Raw genomic sequence first — 25,749 nt, 5'->3', positions numbered from 1 at the left:
TGCCAAGAGCTTTTTCTCCGTTGGAGAAAAGCTTGTTATTAGGCTGAGAGCCACTTTGGGGGCCATGTTTAGCTTCAGTTTGTCTCCAGCATGGTCACCTTGAAGTCTCTGGGGTTGCAGCAAGATGTAGAACATGAATGGTAAATCCTGAACCAAGAAATACTTATTTCCCTGCGCAGGAAGGTCACACCATCCTATCTTTCCCCAAAGAAAGGGAGACAGCTGCAGCCTATCCCCCTCTGTCTATACCAGTGAGTACAGGCATATGGAGAGTGTATTAGGCATATGTATATATAGCAATACAGAGTATATTCACTCTGCTTCCTACTCCTAAATGTCCGCCTACAGCAGCTGGGGCTTAGGGAAGCTAATGCATCAATAATTTTCATTTCCTGCTGTAAAATTCACCCTGGGGTTTTTGCTGGGAGCGTGGGGCAGAAGATTTGAGGGAGGAGATTCATCTCTTGAAAATCACATTTGATGTTTAAGGCTTTTCCAGCTTTCTTAGGCTAATTACGACAATGCCATCTCTTCCCACCCCATTTTGTGCTTCCTACTCATATCCTGTCTGTGTATTTTTGGCTACTTGCTAACAATTCATTTGAGCTAAAACTTGGCACGTGGGAGCTCGGCTCTGAGTGTCACTGCAGGAGAACAAGCGGACATCAGTTTCACCAGCTCAATGACCTGGTGGCAACTGGGCTTTCAGAGACGTGGCAGGGTTCGGATCAGTTTTTGGTGTGGCAGGGGATGGGAGGTGTATTCAGCCCCTTGGAACGCACCTGGGGCTCTGACCTGTTATCTTTCCTTTGATGCAGGCAACAGACACATCTCCCAAACGCTGCGAGCACAGAGGGTGAGCGGGGTCTTGTTCAGGGGCTGCTGCTGGTTCCCTCAATCCTCCCATCCTGGGCTGCCCTGAGATGCCGGCTCACATGCTGGGATCCGCAGCAGGAGCACAGGCAGCCAGAACAGGGCCCAGCCCATGTAACAGAAATAAATGCCCAAGCTGGCAGACTGCAGCTCGCTGCTGGTATATCACTGAGCTCCTGTCTCAGGGTGCTAGCAGCTGGCATCAACAAGGATTCATCAACCACCTGGCGCAGGGGAGCGGGCTGTGCTGCTGAGAGTGGGAATAAGGAAAAAATGGCCATGTGGCAGCATTTGGGCAGTTTTTAGTAGCAGTCTAATCTAGCTTTTTTTTTTCTTTCTTTCTGTTGGTATTTTCATATGTATGTCATGGTAGATTCTATATGGAAAATTGTGATTTATCAGTTTCCAGTCATCTCTGAAAGGCAGAAATGCGAGTTCATCAAAATGTGCTTCTGCTGTCAGTGATTTATTTGTTTTACCTGCAAAATGCTGAGGTTTTTGGGTTCCCACAGAGTCCCCATAGGAACCGTAATGTTCATTGCTGATGCAAAACATGTACTGTTGCAAAACATTTAACCAAACGTTCATGCCCAACTGAGGATAGCCCTGCTTTGGTACTGGATTCAGAAGACAAGATGCACAGTCACAGAAAATGGAGAAAAGAACCAGGTGTTATTCCCAAAAACCCTATGCAGGAGCCCTGCTCTTTTCTTAGGATACAAACTGCACCTCAGAGGTGACATTCCAGCTCACCGGTCTGACAGATGTCTCCTGCATCTCCTTCACTGTGTCTTTTAGACTCTGCAGGGCTCTGCTCCCATCAAGGAAAGGGCACTAGAAAAATTTACCACCTTGCAAAGAGGAACACATGAATGACTACAAGGGGAGGAGCTACCACGGCTGCAGGAGAGGTGCAGTGCAGGAGCCGGAGCTGGAAAGAGCCACAGACTGTCTGCCAGGGGAAGAGCTGCAGTCAGTGCCTGGCATTCCCGTGGGGGATGGACACAAGTGCAGCTGATCCAACTGGGCTCCCTCATTGCCTGCTCGCTCTAACCTCTTTTTAAGCAACTCATCTCTCTGTCGTGTGTGTGGGTCTTGACTGAGCTGTAGTGTTTGGAGCCTTCCGCCAGCAAATCTGCTTGTGTTCCTTGTATTAACCCTTGGGCACGCCACTAGATACAGCAGCGTTACTCTGCTAGATCCTGCTTTTAAACTCCTGCTTGATTTTTACTCCCAAACCTGGGGCTAAAGATGAGCAAATGGTCCTGACTCTGCCTTAGCAACTTGCACCATACCGTGATGAATTACAGTCTTGGTTCCAGGAGCAGCTTCAGCACTTCCCAGCCTCCCGCTGTCCCTGGCCACCACCTCATTGATCATCCTCAGCAACTGCATGCCAGAGCACTCCAACCTAGAGCAGGAACCAATGGGGCTTGAACCTCGCTCCCCCCACATGTGCATTTTTTTTAACTCGCTGGTTTATTTTCCAGCCTGATCAGCTCCAGAATCTGACCTGCAGCCCAGCCCTACAAGCCCTTGTGCCGGCACATGAAGGAGCACCATGGGGGTGCAAGCAGCTGGGAACCCCTGCATGCCTGCAGGTGAACCCTGGGCTTTTACAGGGTCATCATCTCTCACCTGGGTTGATTTCCCATGTTTGGGCTTTCAGTAAAGCTACTAAGCTCTGTGGATGAGGCTGGCAGGAGGGTTTTTTTGCGGCATGAGCAGCCAGTTACACAGTAACCAGAATGGTCCCGTGAGAGAGCATTCCAAAAACAAACAAACAAACAAAAAGTTCCCTTTGTTTCATTTAGAATAGAAGGATGTGTGAGGCTGGCTTTATCAAAAGAATTTAAATGGCAGTTTCTAATCTAACAGTGCAGAAATGTTTTAACAATCTTGCCACAAAAAAATTAATCTCCTGCAAGGGCAAGGAGGAAAAAGCATAATTGGTTCCTGCAGCAGAGGCCTGGGATGAGAGCCTGTGGGGGCTGGGCTGGGAGAAACCAGGAGTGATTGCAAGGCTGGGAAGGGGAGAGAGGAGTTTCCTGCAATATCTTGAGGAAAGGTTTCACTAGTTGCTTCTGCATGCCCCAGGGATTTCCAGTCCCAAAAAACTAAAGCTGTGCACAGACATGGAGGTGATGTTTTCTGCTGTGGGAACATCAGCCCTATGGAGCAGGTTGCCCAGAGAAGTTGTGCCGTCTCTGTTCTTAGAGATTTTTCAAGAACAGGCTGAGTAAAACCCTGTGTAACCTGTACTGATTTCAGAGCTGACCATGCTTCGGGTTGGATGAGAGAGCTTCTGAGGTCCCTTCTGGCCTGAAACACCCTGTGATCTTCAAAAAGGAGAGGAGGGAGAAGAAAGCCCTTTTATGCCAGGTGGACAAGCTGTGTTTGCAAGGGTTGGGGCTATTGGAGAGTGGCATGCGGTTACGCCAACACAGGCCACGTGGATTCTCCTGCAGCCAAAGGAGGCAGCAGGGGTGGTGTTTACCACAACCTGTGTAGCTCTCCTCACTGTGCTTGAGCGGTCTTTAGGGTACCTTGATCCTTACATGAGCTACAGGTTTATGGGTCACCTCTGGAGCAAGGAAAGGTTTGCAGAAGCAGGGTTTTGCCTAAACACGCACATTGTAGAACCTGGGGTATTCTGGGAAGGACATTTTGAAGGAAGGGGCAGGTGGCCCTGGAGCACAGGGCTTTGAGAGGAACAAGGAAGCCTCTGGCTGAACAGAGAAACCAAAGTAATTTATCCTTCGTGTCAGCAAATACCAGCTTTCCTGACAGCAGAGGTGCAGCCCTGTTAGCCAGCCCCCCTGTGCAGTTCTTCTTCAACTGTAGACGAATATACGTACTTGTCATTTTTAGCCCTTCCATTGATTTCTCTTCATGGCCTGGCTGTGGCGGGTCACAGCCCTCCTGCCCACAGCAGTCTACAAGAGGCTATTGCCAACCTTTCATGGAGATGCTCTTCCAGCCTGTGCAGCCATGGTGCATCTTGGCTGGTGGTGCTCACTTGGGCTGGAACAAGGTGCTGTTCCTGGTTCTCCTCAGTCCTTCCCTGTGGGACTGAATATCAGCAAGAGATTAGTGTGGGCCTACTGCTGAGCTGGGTGTCATGAGCTTTTCAAGTCCTCCTTTAGCTTGAGTTGTTGGGGGACAGGATTCTGAGACAAGAGGACCTGTGTGCCAGGCACCCACGCGGCACTGGAGCGGAGCACGGCCCCTGCAAGCAGCATCTTGGCAGCCACATGCACTTGTCTTGGCAAGGACCGATCATGTTGGAACCAGCGTCACACACTGTGCTCTAGGGAAAATACCAGGGACTGCCGAGGGTGGTGACAGCCCAGCGCTCTCCCACAGCCTTCTCCACTGCTTTAGAGCCTTCTAACCTTTGACCATTTGCTCGTAAGGTCTTGGCAGGCAGGGACCAGAAAGCAGGAGTGTCTCAGGGCTTGTGCCAGCTGTGGAGCAGATGTTCTGGGGACCTGTCTGGTCTAGTTTGCATGTGACTACAGCAGGCGGGCTTTGACCGCTCAGCTTGTTTCTTTCAGCCACCCTCGGTCCTCACTTCCGAGGCTGTGATTAAACTCGCACGACATTTCCTACAATTGAGCAGTTGCTAGGGCTGGAGCGTCTCTCCTCCCTTCCAGCCTCCCTTTTGGCTCAGAGGAGCTAGACAGCTGCCTGGACATGGGGCGATCCATCACCTCTCCCATCACCCGTGCTCGGTTCCTGCTTGGGTGGCAGGCTGGGAGTGCATGCATGGCTGTAGCACATGTGGATGCCCAGAGGAGAGGACAAGAACAGGACAGGTACACGGGGAGCCTCTCTGCAAAGTTTCCCAGCCTCCAGCAGTGGGATTTAAGAACTCTCGGTACCCTTTTTCATCCCTGAATTTGTCCAACTGCTTTTGGCCAATCCGCATAAACTTTTGACATCCTGAATGGCCTGTGGCAAGATGCTCTGCAGCTCGGCTCTGCATGGTGCGCTCAGCTGTCTCCTTTTGTTTGTGCCGCACTTGCCAGCTGCCAGTTTCATGGGATGCCCCCTAGCCCTGTTATCAGTAAACAACTGTTCCCTTATTCTGTGTCTCCATGCCACGGGCAGTGTTGCAGGTGTCGAGGCAAACAGCACCTCAGCTGTCTCTCTTCCAAGTTGAAGAGTATTGGAAGTTTCGTAACAAGTCACATATCCGTGGAGCCCTTCCTTCTTTATTTTTAAGCTCGGAGCAGACGCAGCAGTGCAGAGGAGCGGTGCGTAAAGGGCGCTTCCATGTCAGGAGGATTGCTCAGACTGCTGATGGCCTGACCACACCTAGGGTGTTACCTGCTCATACTGGCAAAGGCCAGCAATAAGCAGCTCTCGTACATTTACTCTCAATTTATCCTGTTGAACCTGCTCCTGTCTAGTTTAGTGCAGCAGCTGCTCTGACTGAGCTGCAGCTTTTCTGGCAATTTTTTTTTTTTCAGCTGGTGAAATTTTGTCAATTTTTTTTTTTTCTCCAAGGAGTAGCAACTCACAGCAATGAACCTGACAGTCCTATGGATCTACAGTTAACCCTGAGAGCCTTTCATATCACATTTACTCTCCTGCCCTGACTCTTCTGTTGCAAAAATCAAGGGGAAAATCCAACCCAAGGTTTTCCCTATGTTATTCACATCCAACCCGCTCTGGCTTTGAGTGCCTGGTTGGAGTGAGCATGTGCCTGGGTGCTGGGCTGGACCCTCCCTTCACCAGCTTGGGTTCTCTGCTATCAAAACTCCCCAGGGCCAGCTGGAGAATGCTGACTTACACCTTTTGACTTCAAGTGGGGCAAACTGCTGTTTCCATCTCTTGGGTGTACTACTGTCCTCCTGCAATTTAGAAGGGTTTGTGTTTGCAGATGTTGGAAAAATAGAGGTGAATCAGCAGTGCACCTGCCTGCGTGGTCAGGTACCAAGCCCATCTGGAGATCATCTAGAGATGCTGGCGCATGTGCCTGGTGGTACCAGACTCCTTCCCCTGCCAGCCCAAGGGACCTGACTGTCCTCCCACGTGGAGCTGAGCATGGCTCAAGCCTGTTGAAGTCTATCTAATTCCAGTCAGAGGATTTACTTGGGTGCAGCCTGGGATGCACTGTCCATCACAGAAGTCCTGCCTGGGTCAGATATTAAAGGCTGGAGTCTCAGCAAGGGACAATTTGCCAAACTCTACTGTGGTCAGCGTACATTGACTGAAGAGCCATCCCCTACCACCTAACCTTACACCAGGCAAGCAACGCTCACACCTGCAGGCTACCTGAGTACATGTTATTCCTCTTCCTTCTTCAGAGAATTTTGGAAGTTCCATATCTCATCCTAGAAGCAATGCCAGGAGCATCCCATACTGAAAACAAGACTAACTGCCTTGCTGTGTGGAAGTCAGTGCTACAGATTAACCTGCGGGAATGGCCAGGGACGAGTCCATTCACTTCTTCCCCAGAGGAAAGCATTAATATCTTTCTAGGGAACAGAGTGGTTTTAATTAGTGCTCCCTTCTGCATAAAGCCTGGCTCTCCTACTCTGTCTCCTCAGATGAACACAGCTATAATTAAGAGGCAACAGTGTCAGGAATAAGAGCAGGCTCCAGCCTGTGATTTATTACGGGATGTCATGGGTGCAATTACCTTTCTCGCTTCTCCTCTCTCCAGTGTTTTTGTAAAGTGGATTAGTGATGAAAGCAGTGTCTCAGGCTCAGGCAAATGGACACCTCTGTGTTTATCCACAGCACAGACAGAGCAAAGGCAGAGTCACTGCTTCTTTCTCCATAAAGTGACCAGTGAAAGCCTCAAACCTGACTTGGAGGATTTAGTGTCCACAAGGTTCAGTTCTGGCCTAAGCCCCAACCCCCTGTGAGCAACGCCTTGACCAAGGGCAGCACCTACTCGCACCCTCCTTATTGCCAACCTTCTCCTGTCGGCAGTGGTAGGGTGAGGGGGGACCCCCAAGGAGTCCTGTTGGCGGTAATGAGGAGTGAACGGCAGACCAGGACAAGCCACTTTGCATAGTCCACAGCAGTGAGATGGGTCAGGGTTTGGGTTTTGCTTTGTGTTTGCTGGTGCTGCGATCTGGAAGAGCCCCTGGTTTTGGGTGGCAGCTCGTTCTCCTGGCAGCCAATATCTCTAACGCATGAAGAGGTTAGGACTGTCTTGGCTCCCAGATAGTTCCTGCTTCTGGTCATCTTCAGCAAGGGGAAAGTTACATGTAAACAGTCCGGGAGAGGGTGATGTTGACTTGGACTGTGCCTGTGCGCTTGATCTTAATTGCTGTCCCACCAGCAGCAGTTATTTCACTTTTTGAATTACTCAGCAATGGTGAGCATTACAGCTGGGTGGCTGAACTTTGATTTATTGCCATTCAGATGGTCTGCACTTTACCTTTGTAGGATGTAAATCTGGACAGATTGAGACTGATAAGGCAGAAGGGGAAAAAGAAGAAGGAAGCATGAAGAACAAAATTTGAACAAGTTCAAATTATGAAAAGCTTTTTGGGGCCAGTACCCCAACGGGAAACCAAAAAAGGGAAAGCTGGCCCTTTCCAAGGTGGTGTTTGAAGTCCACAGCCCACCAAATGTGGAGAGTTACTGCTCTACTGGCCATCGGAAGAGCTGCCATCAACTAGGGCAAGCCTGGGCTGGAGGCCTGTGAGCCATGAGGGCTTGTTTGTGCCACAGCTGCCCATCATGACAGCCAGGGCTGTTGCAAAATGTTATCTGCTGCCCCTTTCTGACCTGGGTCTTGATGCCTATTGCCCTGGAGGTGCTCAGCTCCTCCATCCCAGCTGAAATGCCTAAGAGAAGCCAGGGCAGCATCTTGGGGTGTGGGAGAGGAGAGATGAATAGGTGGGCTAATGCCTCAGGGTGTGAAGACCCAGCTGCGGTCTGGATGTGGGAATGTGCCCCTGGCACCTGAGATGAGGGTTTCTGGTACGTGAGATGTGTTGGCCCATCTCAGCAGGGTAAGGAGAATCTTGGTGGGAGATGCTTGTGAGCGAGGATGATTTGTGACCCTTCTCTGTAGGCAGCGATGGATGAAAAGGCACGGAGCATCCTGAGCAGGCCCTTGCTGCTGTGTCAGCTGGGGCTGCACCTTGCCGCCTGCTCTGACACAGAGCAGCCCAGCCTTGGCCTCTTGCCTTGTGCAGATGCAAGGGTCCCCCTAATCCAACCATGACTGCAGGGACAGCCACCTCTGGGATGCACTTGGTGCTTCAAAACAAACTGGAGCCAAAGCAGCTTGTCTGGCTACTTCAGTTGCAGTTCCAGGGCAGCTGAACAGGCAGAGCCTGTGACTCCCCACCTCTGGCTTCCTTTTCCCATGGGTTGGGAAGCTTTTGGTCTTCTCCCTCAGCAGAACTTTAGTGGCAGTGAGCACGTTGCAGTCATGCCCTTGGGAGCATTTGGGGAATGGGAACAAGGGCTGGGCTCTCCTGGGCAATTGCAGTGCAGGTGAATGGGGAAGATCTCCAAACCGGTCCAGCGCTCAGCTACACACCCTTCCCTCCCTTCTTAATTGCAATTCCTCCTGATATAGCTGGATCACCAGGAAATAAAAATACCAGGGCTTTTTTGATTAACCTGCCCTCCCTGGCATCATGCATTTCAAGTTTGCTGGCGGCACCATCCCCAGCCCAGGAGAAGGGAAGCCTCTCGCTCCCTTGGGAAAGGATGAACTCTCGCCTTGTGCACAGAGTTAGCTTTGTTCATGTGGGAGCAGCGCAACATCACTAGTGTGTGGGGGGCAGCATCAATGTGTGGGATCAGCTCTCTCCGGGAAGCCCTTGGACTCCTCTTGGCACGGATCTGATGCAGGGGAACTAAATATTTTAGGGATGGGTGACAGCATGCTTATTCCCTGAGCTTGCCATTTCAAAACCTCTGCAAATGGAGTTGCTGTTCACAGCTTCTCCACTACATGAAAATCCTGAACGCGCCTCTCTGCTGTAATGCTGACAGATGAAAAGCTGTGTGGTCTTGTGGGCAGGTGGAGATCTGGGAGTCCTGTTGTGATCTGGGGCCTCTTGGGCCCCCTTGGATCTCGTCTCCTGCGTCACTCAGGCATTGTGCAGTGCCTGGCACCATTTCTGATGGTGCAAGGACTCATCTATAACATGGCTGGGTGAGTGGGGAGGGTTTTTGAAGGTACCATCCTTCCCCTCCCTTCGAGTGGGAGGCTTGAATACCTCTTGGGCAGGCAGGTGGGTATTTCCCTGGGCACCTGCTGAACCTTGGCCAAAGCAAGGTGGTTCAGGAGGCCGTGCTGGCACAGTTAAGTGTTGCTAGATCTGCCTGGTGCTGCATAGCTGCTGCTGATCCAGGCAGTCACCCTGCTGCTGATAAAACCTTACCACAGTGTGGGAAACCATCTGTCACTATGGAAGTCTGTGGACCTTCCATGGCATTTCTGCTTGGGTGGCTTGTAAGGCCTGAGGATTTTTAAAGGGTGCTTATTTCATTGCCAGTCACATCAAACTCATAGGCTAAAGGCTGTGCACTAACATCTGCCCTGGAGTTAAGGGCAGTGCTGCTGACCACTGTTAGGTAAAGTGGATGTGAGGCCAGACTTCAGCCCCACACAAGGAGAAGACTGCTGAGTCTTCATCAAAACCACAGGCCTGCTCTGACCTAGCACTTCCAGGGAGACCATGGCACAGAAGACAGGACGCAAGTAGAGTGTGTGACGGAGACAAAATAGCACCCCAGGATCCAGCCCTCTGGGAATAATACTCTGAGGCTCCCCAACGCACTCAACTCCGGGTGCAAAGGCTATTTTATATGGATGTTTCTCAAGCCCATGCAAGCCAACGCGTATGTTCTCCCTGTTTCACTCCTTTCTTTGTCTGCCACAAGGACTGAAACCTCCGGAGTCCTTTAGCGCAGTAGGTTCTCTTCTGAATCTCTTTCACTTCTAGCCTGAATTATCCTGTGACCCTATGAAAAGCATTCTGTTTTCCAGCACATTCAAAGCCACCTTGTCAAGGGTCAGATGCTAACAAACATCTGGCAGATTTGGCCCCAAGGCCATCTCCCAGCAGTGTCTCCTGCTCTGGACATACAGCCAAAGCGGAGCTAGCAGGCCTGGGTTCCTCTGTGCAACCCGTGCCTGGCTCTTCACGCCCTTGGCTGACTCTGGGCAGGCAGCCACAGCAGGACAGCCCAACAAAAGGGTAGCCACTGTTAATGTTACCGCAGACAGCGTCTTCTCCGCTATTCACCTGCGCGCACACAAGCGAGCTGCCACCCAAGTTGGCAAGCTGGTCTGTACAGACCAGGTGCCTGCATCCATGAGAGCTGGGCAGGCGAAGCCCCAGAAGCAACAATCTGTAGGACCCGTTTCACCAGGCTCAGGACCAGGCTTTGCCGCTCTGACTGATGGGGAGCTGTTTGCCATCAGCAAAGGTGGGCACTGAAGGAGAGAGCCTGTCTGCCTCTGTGACACAGAGCCCGTGGCCCAGAAGAAATTTCCTCCTTGTGCTGTGCAGCGGCTGGGCTGTTCACCTCTCCGGGTGTCTTTGCCCACTCTGACACTGGGTGCTGACCGGCAGAGGGGCAGAAAGCCAAGGACTGGAAGCTTGTCTTGGCAAACTGCTCTATCACACCAAGCAAACAGTCGTGCGTGCGTGCACACACAGCAGCTGGGCTTCACCATCTTTCACAGCTGTTTCCTTCCCGGGACTTCACCAACATCCACTTCAGTGATGCCAGCACTCAAATTTTTCTCAGGTGCCCAAAACGCCCCCCGGTCCCTCTAAGCTCTATATACAACAGACTCCCTCTGCCCTGCAGAGTACAGCAAAGCAAATCCTGCACTGGACCACCTGCATATGCTGGAGGGCTGGGATCCAGCTGAAAGAGCAGCAGATCCCTGGCCAGCCTGGCTTCCTAACACTTCAGTGGTGGAAACCAGCAGCAGGCATGACCCAGGCCTAACTGCATCAGGGACTGAGCTGTTAGCGTTATCCCAAATACCAATTAAAGCCTTGGTTTTAAACAGGGCGAAGCAATGACCTTTGCCACTTACTGACACGTTCCCACAGTGGATCCCAAGTCCTTCTCACAGTCCTGTTTTAAAGGACACCTTGATTCAATACCGCTGCCTGCCCTTTCTGTGGGTGAAAAACTATTTTTTCTTCCTGATAAACTGAAAACTCAATCGCTTAACTGACCAGAGCCAGGAATGTGCTACCGCATGCGGCATTTGCAGGTGAAACCCCGCTCAGGTCTCTGCTTCAGCCAGCCAGGCTGTTGTGTGTCAGCTGCAGGCTGAGCCTGTTGCTGTCATGTCTTTTAACTCAGAAAAAGTCCTTCACAGGGGCAGATCCCACCAAAGCAGCCCAGTGCTGATGCTCCCAGAGAAGCAACCACTGAAGGATCTGATCCCTGTTATGGCATTCGCTTCATGCAGCATTTCAGAGCAGCCCAGCGATGAAAGCGTTACTCCCCGTTGCCCTAATTACAGTAGGGCAATCACCATATTTTACTACTGTCTCACAATTATTTCCAGCATTTAAAAATAATGTCAGTCAAATCATTTGTCCCTGAGCCTTGTCCTCGGTGGAGTTTGCACTGTCATTTCCCAACAAATAAGTGAAAGGGGACAGGAGAGCTGCGCTCCAGTTCGTTAATGCTGGCGAAAGCTCACAGGGACCAGAGCTGTCACCCAAGCAAGCGGGGCAGCTTCGAGTGAGTCTCCCCTCCATTCTGAAGTAGGGTGATGAATCTTGCCAAGGTCACAGGCAGGCAGAGCTCACCCACCAAGAGCAGCAGCTCACTGAGGTGCCCGGTGAGGAACTGCAAAAAATTCTCTCCACATGCATCCTGAAAGGAGGAAACCCCGAGGTTTGCAAACAAACAGCTGCTCAAAACTACCGATTTCAGACTTCGTTAGGAACAACAACAACAACAAAAAAACCACCAAAAAACAAACCCCGCTCTGTGCCAGACAGATATTTTGCTGCCAAGAAAGTGCCACCTACTGGGTCTGTTCCGGTGGGGATATGCAAGAACGGGAAACAAATGCAGAAAAAGTAATGCTGGAAAAATTATGGTTTTTCACCCTTTTAACAGAAAAGCAACCTAAAACTACACACTGACAGTTATCGCAGCCGCACCCCCCTCTGCAGTCACGCTCCCTCCGCAGCTGAATCAACCAGACTTTTGAAGTAGATAAGTGCTGGGGTGGGGGGAGGGGGGGATGTGAAGTTTTAGGGACTTACCAATGCTGAGAAGCCGCTTTCGTCTCCCGCAGTTCCCTCGTCTCCTGTGCGTCCTCTCCCAGTTAGCCGTGCCCTCCTAGTTCAATCCTGCTGCCATTCCCTGGCAGCCAAGCTCCCTCTGCCTCCCTGCGCGGCGCTTTGCCTGCGAGCCTGTGCCCCAGCCCAAACGGTGGAAGCGAGAGCAAGGCAGAGCCCACCCAAAGCACCAGCCTGGGGGTCCCCTTGCTGCTGGCTTTCCTCTGCCCTTTCGTCCTGGTGCCGCTCGCCCCGGTTGTCTGAGAGCAGGTGACAGAGGTTTCTTGGCAGAGGAGAGGGGAGGGGAGGGATGTGGAGGCAGCGAGAGGTGGAGCTGGGACCCGGAGCAACAGGTTACTGTATAACTAGGAGCCGGTGGCCCTGGCGAGCCGGCTGCGTCCCCCCAAGGTGCCAGGGGCACCTGGGGCCCTCGCCCACTCCTGCTGCAAGGGGACCCAAAGCTGAGCCGAGGTGCTGACTGAGAGGGACGTGTTAAAGTTCAGTTTTCTTTTGCCTGAGAACATTTCGTACCCAAGGGGGAGGCTGAAGGCAGCGAGGGGTGGCAAAGGAGCGCTTGGAGCTCGGTTTTCCATTGCCAGTGAGGGAGGGGACTCGCTGCCTGAGCACCTCATGGGGGGAACAAGGCACCTTTTGTGCAGCCCAGTGCTCTCCTCCGTGGCTCCGCACTAGCTTGCGGGTTGTTTTCCTCCAGCTTCCCTCCGCCTGCTTTCCCTGCCGTGACATCTGCAGCGGGGAAAGGTGGTGTGAGGTGGAGAGGGCAAAACGTCCTCTCTCTCCAGGTCCCCGAAGCAGTGAGGTGAGGAGCAGAACCCCTTTTGGGGTACCCCACAGCGTGGAACTTTGCTTCTTAGTGTCACATGGCCATAAAGCCCCTCGTCTTGCCCCACACTTCAGCTCCTGGCATAGGCAAAGGTGTAAGGTAGCTTTGGTGGAGCTGTGCCATGGTTACGGCGGGGAGAGGGAAGTAATTGTTAAACCCACCTTTGGGGGAACCAAGGTGAAGCAGTTGCAGTGGCATAGGAGTGGGTGAGGGGCTCACTGGCCTTGGGTGAGAAGGCAGGCGAAGGCTTTGACATCGGCACAGTGCAGCCTGAGTGGGGCTTGCTCTTCAGCAGGAGATGCTCCTTGTTGGCTCTGCTGGGGTGACCACCATACGCAGGACCCTGTTATTCACACATGTGTGCCCATGTGCTGGAGAGAAGCTGCACATGACCCTTTTGGCCATTGCAGGGAGCGTTCCCGTGCCACGGCAGGGTTGTGTGAGCCCTCCCCTGCAGATGTCTGAGTGAGTGTGATGTCATCGGTGGTGTCAGGAGTGGGACCACCGTCCCCTTTTTACCAGGGCCTCAGGTGGGGCACAGAGAAAGCAAGAACCACTTCTTGCTGGGGTAGGAGAGGTCGGACTTGAGCTTCAGCCCTTGACTTGTGGTGAATGTTGCTCCTGTGCTCTCTGGGAAGGATATCTTTAGAGGCTCCAGTTTTGTCACATAATCTCTTGTTACTCCTCTCTTGCTCTTCAAAAGCCAGAGGGAAATTTTAAAAGATGTCCAGGCCACTTCTGTGAGACTGTAGAGAGGTTGGTCAAGTTCTGCTCAGGGTCGGTCCTGCTGCCAGCTCAGCCCTGCAGATGGTGTGACTGGGGGCCAAGAGGGACCCTGAGCTCTGGGAAACGGTCTGTTGCATGGGCAGGCTTATTACACCTAGTTTCGTTAGTCTTAAAATTTAACATTTTGGAAAACAATGGGATCAGCTCATGAGCTGATCGTTAAGCTGGAAAATATCAGCTGAATGTATGGGTCTTACAGACTCATCTGGTTACCCAGTCCTCTCCAAAAAATGGGGCTTTTGAGAGCATTTTATTAAAGTGCATGTGTATTGCGGGCCTCCCCACGATATATGTTGAACCTATGGACTGTACATGCCAGAGAGACCCCTTGTCACTGGGGCCCTGGGGAAGAAATAGCTGCAACTCTGACACTAGAGAAAGAAATAAGAAGATGCTTCCCCACCACGGGACACAGGTCTGGAGGAAGCCCAGCTTCCTTAACCTGGTGCTTGCCAAGTTCCCTGCTGCTGTGGTTTTCTGCGGTGCCTGCCATGCTATGGGGGCCAGCGCTCGGCTTGCTGCCTGGCCCCTGGCCAGAGCCGTGCGGGGGGAACCGCCCCGCATGAGTTACTGCAGGAGGAATGCGGCCGGGTGAGCTGGATGGGCAGGGGGAGAGAAAGTTCTCTGTGTGACAGTTATGATTTTGGCAGCTTGGTTTTGACAGAACAACCTCTTCTGCCGCGGGAGAATGTGAACCGATACTCGGTGTGACGAACCCACCCAGTGCCCTGTCATCCTCCTCGCTCTGGTGTCAGTGAGACCCCAGGGGGATCTCAGTACAGGATGTGCTGTGAGAACATGGCCAGCCCTAGGACAAGCAGCGCTTGGAGGATGCCAGCCACACCACCCAGCAGGGGAAGGGGCATCGGTTCAACAGAAGGGAATCACGGTGGGAACATCAGCTGTGCCAGAGCCCGGTGAGCCTTGCTGGCTGAAAGGTTTTGTGCAGGAGATCCCTAAACCCTGAAATGCATCATCTGGGGCATTTCAGTGGGACCACTGGGCTGGGCTGATGCTCCCGGGGCACAAACAAGGAGTTGGCAGGATTCTGTTGGAGAAGCCATTGAATGTTTAAGGCGCTGACTGCTCGCTGTCTGGCAGCCTCAGCTGCACGTTCCCAATGAAGGTAGGCACAGAGGCTACTGTGAAGTGCCGTGCCTCGTAGGGAATCTGTAACTGCTGAGCAGAGAAGGCAACTTTTCCTCTGGGCAGGGAAGAAAACCACAATGAGCCTATGACATCTTCCCTGCAACAGCTGATGCTGGTCTAAGTGAGCCAGGGGCAGTCAGCAAGAGGAGAATTGTCCCACTCCGTTGCCTTGGCTCCCAGCTGTGGAACCAAACCTTACACCTTTCCTGGAGGACTGTACCACTTCAGCAGGCCTTTGGTCTGCATGTTGTTTCTACCTGCTGAGGAACACAAAAAAAGCTGTGGACCAATAAAGCCCTGTCTCTTAAAACACCTCCAAGTTTGAAATCCCAGGAGGCTAACTTGTCTCTCAGGATCAGCCTTTTAAATCAGGTTGGCGGCAGACACCCCTGTGATGGCTTGAGAACAAAGAATTCTTCCTTGCAGAGTAAACAACACCCAAACCAAGCACCTCAAAATATGTGTTCTTCTAAATTTTTAATGCCATTTTCATCCAACTTGCTCGTCCTGTTTGAGAAGGGCTGGGCCTCATAATTAAAAGCTCCAGCAATCTTATGTCTGGGAAACGTCATCAATAGCTTTACTACGCTGTGCCCTGCTTCTCTGAACAGTGGGAACAGTTTGGAAAGGAGCTCCTGATTAGAGAAACTCTCTGAGGCCAGGGCACAATTCTCTTCAGGTCTTTGTACCAGTTTGGCATGGAGAGAAGCTGTCATGAAATTGGGGTCACCAGCATAAATAACAATTCCCGTTCAATGCCTGGAAATACCTGAGACGAAGTTGCCTGAAGCTTACAGGCTTCTTCAGCCTTCTACATCCATCACAGAGTGGAGAAGGGCTGTCAGCAGCAGAACTACCCTGGTATCTGCTCATCTAATCAGAAGAAGGTTCATGGATAATTTTATCTTAAACTGGAAAACGGAAACAGAGCTGCCCTGTCCTTTTGAGGGTGCAAATCCAGGCTGGTACCAGCTGACACTGAGCAAGCACTGACAGGGCTCTGTGACCGTCTGCAAGCCATGAGGCAGTACTCTGAAACAAGCTCCAACATTTATGTTTATTATCGTATGTGTATATTTACCCCATTGCTGACTATGAGCAAGCATTGTCACTCTCTGCTGATTCTTGATTTTCATCTAGGTGATGGTTAGGGAGCAAAGGGTTCACAACATTTTATAACATATATATATAATATATGTATAAACCACATTGTTTTATAAAGCTTGAGGAGGAGGCTGCTTTACTCTGCCTCCCAAACTCGTACTGTGCTGTGGGGATAGGCAAAAACATGGCAGCTGTCACCTAATTAAAACCTTCATCAGAACCATTTTTGAGGGCTATTTTCTGCACAGATCAGGCCAGGGATCCAGTTTTATGGTGCAGCATCACAAGTGGTTGTAGGGTTGTAGTTGAGGGGGTAGTGATCTGTGGTGGGGTCAAACACCTCTGGGTAGGAACACTTTCTACCAGCTTTACTAGTGTCTCCTGAATCTACACCTGGGGTCTCTGCTACCTCCAGCTGTGCTAAGATTTTGTGTTTCTTTTGTTTGTAGTGAGCATGAGAAGGAAAGAAGGTAAAGCACGGAGGCTGCGACTTGAAGTTGAGATGTGTGACCCCATCTGCTGTACCACCTACATTCAGGTAAAAAACTACTCTGCTGTATTGTCTTGAAAGCCTGTAAGATGTTCTATTACCAGACCTTTGTGTAAGGCAGGTGTAAATACCAGAAAAAAGTTTGTGCTTATATTTGTACTCGCACAGAGAGGGGTTTTGCTCGGTATGCCTTCGTCATTAACGGGGTAGATAGAGCCTGGTGCGTTTGTCACTTCTCATAACAACTCTGTGATGTGATGAGTACATTCCATTATGCCAGGCAAATCTGGAAGGACAAATGGGTGGGGGTTTGATTCGTGCAGATTAAGCACAGAAACATTTGGCCACTCAGTTTCCTGGCTCCTTAGCACCCAGTTCCGCTGCTTTTACATTGCCTTCATGGGTGCAGCCTTGTCCCTGCTGATCAGCAAAAGGCTGGTTGTGCCACTGACGTGACAGGATCTGGCCCAAGGGGATTTGTGCCAATGCGTATGATTTTGTTTTGATTTTGACTGCTGGGTGGTGTAACGTGGACAGGAGTTGGTGTGACCTGGCTTTGGCAGTGGCTCCCCTGGGTATGACCGAGGGATGAAACTGGGCCCTTCTGCAGGAACTTCTGCATCGTTTGTTCCCTTCTACCACCACCAGAAAGAAACCAGTAGCATGGCTGAGGCGATACAGGGCCCACACCACTCTATTTTCAGCCCCTGGCTGGTGCAAATTAGCGCAGAGCTTTCCCTGTGCAGGAGAACAACCTACATGCAGTGGCAGCAGGAGCAGAAGAGTCTCTTGCACAGATCCAGTCTCATCCAAGTCTTCCTTTGTGCAGTTTAACTGTAGCCTAGGATCTGAACAAGATGCTCTGCACTTCAAACATTTCTTAGATCTAAAACATTATTTATTTGAATAAATAAATAGAAAAACAGGAAATTCTGAATATAAAACCTGCTTGTACAAAAGCCCCGCAAACTCCCCAAGTGTTACATTAATACACGCATATTTTTGATACAGTGAAAATCTGAAATTGCACACAGTTCAAGGCTTGAACGTCGTAAAGTTTCCAGAATCATGGAAACAAACGCATTTAACACCAAACAGAAGTACACCTGACAACATTCTGTTGGACTTTTAAATAGAAGGCTGAGTGAATGGTGACTGTTTATGCCCATCTTAGACCATTCTATTTAAACAAAAATACCCTCACACTACTGCCTTTGGCCTCTCCATCAGTACGAACCAGCTGCCTAAACCCCATAGCTCAGCTCTCTGGCTACGCACAAACCTTAATTCAGCTCTCTCCCACTGGGATAAATCAGGTAGTGCCCTACTAAAGTCATGGAAATTACCACTGGGGTCTGAGAACACAAATGAGAGCAGAAGAGAAACTGTGCCCTCAAACATGAAGGTGTACGCGGTAAGGCAGAAATGAGTTCATGCTATATTGGCCTGATTCATTTCTGTGTCACTTTGGTTGTACGTGGCTGCTATGGCGTGAAAACTCGTATCTCAACAGCACGTAGCTAGATGATGCCCTGGCTACTATTCTGTGTGGGGAATGAATATTTAGTATTGATCCCTGATGAATAGCAGAGCATTAAGTGTTTTTGCTGAATCATCTCTTGCCTTTGCTTGTAAGTAAGCTATCCAATGAGATAGCATGACACAGCTGCTAGACAGGATATTTTACCGGCCCATCAGGGAGATCTCTGCCCCTCAAAACTTTGTGCTTTAAACAGAGGAAAGTTTTACAGGAATTTTATATGCAAAATTATTAAATATTTGAAATATAAACCCACTCTTTTATAGAAGAAAAGTGTTGAAAACATGTTGGAAACTGCTAGGGTTTAGCTGACAAAAGCAGCAATGGCTATGACCTTTAGTACTGACTCAAGCCCGTATGTAAAGAGAAGAACAGCGTTTATAATGACGTCTGCTTTCAGCACGTAAGTTTGCCACACCAGGAAATAGACAGACAGAATCACGCTCCCAACAGTGATCACAAGACTGAGCCCTAATGGAGCCTCTTCTTCTGTCAGGTTACCCTTTGAACCTGGAAGGAAACAAAAAGCTGCTATAAGTCTTTGATTTCTTCTGATAATATGACAAGCCATAAGTTCAGAAGTATTTCTGCTCAAAAAAACACTCTAATTCTTACAGCTCAGATCACATAGAAATACCGGCCTGAATCAAGGCTGTGTCAAGTGAATGTAAGAACAAACCCAAACACCAACGGACAGTCTGTTTCTCGCTGACTGAAGTGAATCTAAATAAAGAGCAATCAGTTGGTACTCAAAGTCGCGACACCTACCTTTTCTTACCACAGATAATCAGCTCTGAAGCTGCAACCATTTTGATCACTCAGCATTTTAGTCAACCATCAGACTTCCCCTCAGTCTCCCCCAGCTCCGCACTTAGCATGAGAACTTGGTGACTGCAACGCACATCTAAAAGCATCCAATCCTGATTTTAAAATCTTACGCAATATAGAATCTTCTATATTCCCTGCTAACCTATTTGTATTTCAAATTACTATCATTGTGGAGAAGCTGCACTTATCTCTCCCTTGCATTTTCCTCTTCCTCTTATTTCCAAGCCAGGCTCACTAGATTTTGCTTTCTAACTACATTAGACTTGAAACTCACTTCTTTATTCATCCACCAGGCTCCAAGCAAACATATGCAGAGAGCTTTAAGGCAGCCGGCTGAATTCACCCCTACAGCTAAATTCAACAGAGACCCACCTTGCATAAATACCTTAGGAATATTGAGCACAGATTTTAACAGTAACTTCATTTTTTTTAAAAAAGGACTTTATGAAATTTTATGAAGGGGTTAGGAGGCCCTTTACGCTGTTCTGCCTTAGTGAAATGAAGATGTGGGAACCGGCATGTGTCTTCAGGAGTGAAAGGAACAGGCATAGTTGTGGTGGTGGCAGGTGTACCCTGCTCAGGGACGTCCTTAGCATTACCTGTTCCACAAGGCTCCAGCCATTTAACTACTTGTGTATGTTGCTGGAGCGGTTGAAAGGAGCCCTGTTGCCTCAGTGAATGGAAATCTCTTTTTCAACGTGTTCATACTCACAAGTCACGCTCACTTGTAAACAGCATTTCAGCTGTCCCACTTATATTGCTTTCTGACAACCCAGCTATTGTTTTTTAATGGCATTATAGATTATATTTCATATGAGAGCAAATTCTGTTTAACCCTCTGACCAAATCTGTTGATCAGTCAGATAAAGTTTAATGACATAAATGAACAGTCCCTTAAATACCTGCTAGTCTGCTAAACTGGCATGTTTTGTTTGACAAACACTCTATATCAGAATGATTAATGTTTAAAGATGATATTCAACTGAAAAGGCACACTGGTAACACGACATACCGAAGTATAATCGGAGCACTTCAAGAATAGCCATAATGAGAAGCAAAGCAAGGTCTGGAGCCAAAAAATCATCTGGATAACTGAAAACTTGACCTGTAGAATAACACAGTGTAAATAGGAAAATAGAATAGGCATACAGACAAACCACAGCCGTGTCATCAGCACACAGCCTACTTCTGTGTTAGAACACGTGCAACTTACTTTTATAAACAATCATTGCAAGAGTTGCCAAGAAGTAAAAGATGTAGTAAATACCATTTACATAAAATAGAAGCTGTAAAGGAACAGATGACAACTGGTAGACTGTTGTTAAGGATTTCTCATAGCAATGCGGTGGGGTCCATTTCGTAAAATTGCCCTTTCCCAGTAACCTCAAAATACACTGTGGTGCCTTTTTGTACTATGGTTCAACTATGACTGGCTTAGTGGTAGGGTTCAGAAAGTAACTTGAGATTGCAGACACCAGGAGTTAGGATAAAAGCTAGTTGTTTCAGGTTTGGCTTTAGTTCCTTTTTTAAAAAAATGTATTTGGTATGTAGTAGGGTATTCGTTAGCCTAAGGAAATGTGTGGGGGGGGGTGGGTCCATGTGTACATTTCCCCAGACAACTTCTATACCTCTTAGTCAGCCTTAAGCAAGTTGACAGAGGGTTGGCAGACTCCAATACATCACATTCCTGAAGGTTTTTGAAAATAGGTGGCTCTGTGAAGCAGACAGGCCCTGTTACTGCCCACATGATGGAAAGTCTGAAAGCTGTGCTTTGTCTTTGTTACAAGTCTGAGAAAGGCCACAAGCTCAACTCTGAGGTGCAAATTGATAAGAAACAGACTTCCTTAATTCACTGCTCACAAAACTAACAGTTGTATAGTACAACATAATATTTCGCTTTAGTTATTTGTCTGTGTGGATCTACTGCCAAGGTATCCGACCGAGAGCTCCACAATCCTTAATACACCCTCAGAATGCCCCTGGAGGACAGGGAGTACGGCACACGCTGTTGTATGAATAGGGAGAAATTACTTGGAGGCTCAGGGCAGATTCCTCTCACCTGTAGCCACCCCAAGACAGCCACCCTACAGTCAGGCATCCAGCCTGACCTCATCACCGGGGCTCCCTCTGGAGTCAGTGGAGATGAGCACCTTCCTAGCCAAGCAGGTCCCAAACAGGGCGGGATGAAGTCAGATATTAAACTGTGCCAGCTCCCTCTCTGACCGCAACAGGAGCTGAAAGGCCTGGTTTATGGGATGTACCACACAGCCAGGTGTCTTCAAGAGCCCACCCACCCCTATGCATAGGCACAGTTCCTCACAGCAGGTACACACGTACTGAAGGAATCATTTTCTCTCAAGGCACTGCAGCATGTTATTAATGCAACATAGGAGACGTGTAGGATGTCCTGGCACTCACCACCACATGAGGAAGTTGGAATGTGGCTCCAAGAATCCAGAAAGTTTGGCCATTCACATAGATTTTTGATAACCAAATGACACCAAATGCCTGCCTTAGCCTTCAATAATACAATATAATTTATATAAGGAAGTCATCAGTGCTGCTTTAATTCTACATCTGTCTTTCTAGACTCAAAACATTCTTTATATGCCTCTCTCTCCCCCAGCCCTTCTCAAATCCTCTGAATATCTCCAAGCAGGGACTTCATCCCAGGCATCTTCTACAGGAGCTGCCCATCCAGTTTCTGAACAGTGCACCCACCTGCATGCGGTGGATGTGTTCCAGTTCCCAGAGAAGCTCATTTTATTAAAACAGAACCAGGGGTTTCTGTTTTTCCAGTTGCAGGAAGGTGGAACAAAAAATTACTTGATAGGTTCTAAGCCTGGAAATCTCTGCAGCCAAGGGTGTCTCCTCTCAGAAGTTACTTAGATCTTGGCAGGAGTAAAGGTAGGGTGAATTAACATGGGAGGAGAGGAAGTACTATTGAAAGCTGCTTTTACTACCTCTTCAGCTGTGTCAGCTGTCTGTGAGGTGTGCTGCATGGGGTTTGTGTTCTTCAGTCCACAAATTCCATTTTTAGCCTTGCTTCCTAAGGACATGAGAGTTACGTGACCATAAAATGCGGCTGCCAGCCCTCTGTCAAGACTGCAGGGTGGGTTAAAGGGTTTTCTGCATGAGTGGGAGCTGATCAGGGCAAACTCTCAGCTAAATCCCAGCTAATGCTACAAAAAACATCTTTCCTTGGAAGAAATGTTTTACCAGTTTTCCTTCATATGGACAGTGATGGAAAACTCAAAGAATAACACAAAAATAGCATTGTGCAGATTTATTAGGCAGGGAGATGCGAATGCATTTCAGCCAGTCTTCCTCAGGATTCCCGCATGTGAGAGATGAAAGGTACAAAAAGGATACGACTGATGAAGTTCTTCCTTTCCGTCAAGAAGGAAAAAAATAAAAAGAAAACAAGTCTAAATATTTACCAAAAGTGCTGCAGAAACATTCAAACAACTGATGTTACTAGAGAGGTCAAGCGTGCTTGTAGAACATTCTTTCTTTTTCAGTTCACTGGAAGACTTACTATTTTCTCATATCATGCAGTTCAGGTTCCAAAAATAACTTCTTCAAATACAGGAATTCTAAAATAATCTGGGGGAAGTCCCCGTTCTGAAAAGTAACTTTCACCGAGGAACCCATCTCTTTGAAAGCATAAAGTACACAGGCATTACCTAGAACTTGTTTATCCTGTCCTTTCACAGCAGATGACACTTCATCCCCTCTAACTATGCAGGAACAAGGGAAACATGCAAGGGAACCAGAATGTACCATTTGGTTTTAAATTGTGAGAAAGCATTCATGTAGAACACAGGGCTCCCCGCTTCCTCTAAATCACATCCTTCCAAACCGGTTCCCTTCAAAAGCGAAGTCATTCTATGTAAAACCTTAATATGTGCTGATCACCCACAGAAATCATACCAAATATTTTCTATAAGCTAGACAATGCATTTTCTTTTTCTTTTTTTCTGCAAAAACACAGATAAAATTCCCTTGCAACATGACGGCACTAACATGCTAAAGTACCTCTTCAGTAACTCATTAATATTCTCAACTTCCTTCAGACACATGGGGAATTGAAAAGTTACGATCTCTGTTTGACAGAGAGCAAAACTGTCTGTGAAAGACCATTTCATCTATCATCTTAGAGACATCTCATTATCATCAAATCAGTGGGACATATTCACCTCACCATCTTCATCCCCGGGCTTCCTGAGGTTAATGGCCTCATCACCTAATAGTTTTATGCAGTTGGGCCCAAATTAGTCCCCACTAACTTTAGGCACCTAATTAAGGTATCCAATTTGGGAACACAGTGGAAATAGGCAAGCAATTTTAGAAAGTGATTCATACTGTCTGTGATCTGAAACGCCTCCTGGATGTGCTTCATTTCCTCTCTACTTTCTGTAAAAGGGACTACAGGCTCCTAACAGACTCGTCCCTTCTTTTAGCTAAAATGCGTTTTGATGAATGCTTTATTTCTTTTTGCAGAAGGGGAGTTAAAGGTTTCACTACACACCTTGTTCTGTAGCGACTAATGGTTAAAATATGCGTTGTATTTATACCCTGGTATAAACTCTCATACATCAAGATGATATGCTTCCTGTCTTGCACAGCATTAAGGAGATGTCTCCATTTTAAAGTTGTTTGAGACTGTGAAGCCAGATGTTAATTTGAAATACCATGACTGCATGCGTAGACGTGTTATTATTCCGCAAGAAGTGGCTGGATATGAACTTTTTCTGTATAACCAAACACTAAGCTGTACTGGTGTAGCCTCATCCGTGCTGGGTAGCTACACTGTCGTGACGCCTGCCATATAATTAGAGTACTACGGTTTTACCGTACAGGTAATCCCTAGTGAACTCCCTAATGACAGTTCCCCACCTTTCTCTTTAAACTTTTTTTTTCTTTTAAATCATTTTCCACAAGAGGGCACTGACTACATTCCTGCATCTGTTCAGAGGAGGAGTTTGATAGCCACTATTATTTAGAACATGCTGCCTCCCCCAGAGCAATGCGGGACATTTCACACAGGTTAAACATTTAAACCCCACAACACGCCCGTGAAAGAGATACTGCAGTTAAGTAGTAATTATTATGCCAGCTGAATATATAATTTCAGGTATTACAGCAGGCTGCTAATAGCAACACCCTGAGATCGTCTCACTGCTAGGATTAATGAAGTCTGGATTGCTGCTGGGGGATTTTTAAATTGAAAGTGAGCATTCTGGCACAGGAGGGAAAAACAAAAAGCACATTAACAATTTGAAAGCATTTAGATGAAGCACACAAAGTTGCAGCAGCAAGAACAACTTTCTGCTAGGGGGGACATTCGCGTTAGTGAGACCTGGTGTAGCGACTGCCCACTGCGTGCAGGCTGGCACCCGATTTCTGCCTATTTGAATGCTTGTACGGACCGTAAAAACCCAAAGCGTAATGCCCCTTGTTTCCAGTTGTGTACATGCTTTAAGTAGGAGGGTAACTCCCAGGCAATAAGCTGTTTGCACTGGGGATGAGCATGGACTGTGTCTTTCCAAGCTGCTCGGCTACGCAGTAGGCATGCCTCTGCTCCCAGTCCTGCTCTCAGGCAGCCCTTTAGCCAAATCCTGCTGACTTTCCTGGGCGGCTTTGTAGGGAACAGCCACACGCCACACTCCAGTGCAGTGTTTAATACAACAAAAGCTTTGACTACTTATCCAAGCTGATACTGATTTTGGAAATGACTGAGTGACACTGTGTGTGGTTACTTGAGCTAGAACGTGGCCTATTTTCTAAAAAACTGGTTTAATTTTTTTAACGGCAAAACTATATTAAAAGCATGCAGCAGCTGTAGTTAACATTACCCAGTGCACTGCATTGCAGCAACTTGGTTTTGGGACTTTCACAAACGCCGATTGTTCAGGCCGAAGTTTTCAAGCCCAGCTCTGTCTGAGATTTACATTCTGGGGGAAACCTTTGACCTCTTTGAAAGAAGTGGAAAATCATCATTTTTACCACACTACTGAAGAACTTTTCTTCCCCCCTCTGAATCCCTGTAGTTCTCAATTTGAAATAAAGACTTTAATTTTCAAGGGCCATCACTGAGCCTGAGGAAGGCGATTTGCCTGTGGGTAAAGGAGCTCCTCAGCCCGCACAAGCGCCAAGCCCCTGCTCACGCTGACAGAGGGCCCGCAGCTGCCAGCATTTACTTCAGCGTGTCGGGGCTGTCGCGATATGGCTATCGGGCTGGGCTTGTCGCCGAGGCCTAGCCCGACCTCGGCCCCCGCCTCGCTCTCGCTGCGTCCCCCCACCTGGGGCGGCGAGAGGTAACCGGTAACACGGTGGGAAACAGCCACCCCCGGCCCGCCAGGACGCGGTGGGGAAAGAGCTGTCGCTGTCGCCGCGCCGCTCACCTCGCCTCACAACAACGGCCATCTTGGCGCCCCGCCCCCGCCGCCTGCCAGTCCTCCAGCTTCCCGGCAGCCTGTGCGCCGCGACCGTTCGGCTGCGCGCGCCTGGGAGGAGCTCGCTGCCCTCCCCCCGTCCCCCCTGCCTTCGGGTGCGATCGGAGCGCTCGGCCCGGTTCGGTCGCTTTCGGGCGGATTCGGGCACTGCCCGTTCGGGCGTCTCCGTTCGGGCCGGCGAAGGGGAATTCGGGCGCGATCGGAGAGGACTCGGCACAGCTCGGCTCTCCTCGCGCCCGCCTCACCCGCCTTCGGGCGGGATCGGAAAAGACTCGAGCGAGCTCGGGATTCTTCGACCCTCTGGGCCGGACCGCTCGGGGACTCGGCCCTGTTCGGGCGGGCTCGGCTTCCCCACCCGATCTGTCAGGTATCGCTTCGGGCCGCGCTTCTACGGACTCGGCCGGGCTCGGCTGCGTCCTGCCTTGGGA

General features: G+C 49.2%; 2 protein-coding genes across 3 annotated transcripts in view; both read right to left on the bottom strand.

Moving 5' to 3' along the window:
• The window catches only part of EPS8L2 (EPS8 like 2), a 66,876-nt gene extending 54,417 nt beyond the window's left edge, over positions 1 to 12,459 (bottom strand). The window contains exons 1-2 of one of the 2 annotated variants that reach the window (XM_056354384.1): positions 12,111 to 12,459; positions 3,732 to 3,945 (exon numbers count right to left, since the gene is read on the bottom strand). The gene's annotated coding sequence lies outside the window, so the exon portion shown is untranslated. The remainder of the gene's footprint in view (positions 1 to 3,731; positions 3,946 to 12,110) is intronic. The other variant, XM_056354383.1, reaches the window with a different exon arrangement.
• Positions 12,460 to 16,614: 4,155 nt separating this feature from the next.
• Positions 16,615 to 25,380, bottom strand: TMEM80 (transmembrane protein 80). The gene is made up of 5 exons (XM_056354402.1): positions 25,271 to 25,380; positions 22,236 to 22,252; positions 20,077 to 20,170; positions 19,876 to 19,968; positions 16,615 to 18,545 (listed from the first exon to the last, which is right to left on the bottom strand). The coding sequence occupies exons 1-5, from the start codon at positions 25,290 to 25,292 to the stop codon at positions 18,340 to 18,342; spliced, it is 432 nt and encodes a 143-aa protein (XP_056210377.1). The 5' UTR covers positions 25,293 to 25,380; the 3' UTR covers positions 16,615 to 18,339.
• Between the last annotated feature and the right edge of the window lie 369 nt (positions 25,381 to 25,749).

This window comes from Falco biarmicus, chromosome 10 (assembly GCF_023638135.1).
Source record: "Falco biarmicus isolate bFalBia1 chromosome 10, bFalBia1.pri, whole genome shotgun sequence".
In the NCBI taxonomy this organism is placed as follows: domain Eukaryota; kingdom Metazoa; phylum Chordata; class Aves; order Falconiformes; family Falconidae; genus Falco; species Falco biarmicus.
This window is presented reverse-complemented; position numbering and strand designations above follow the sequence as displayed.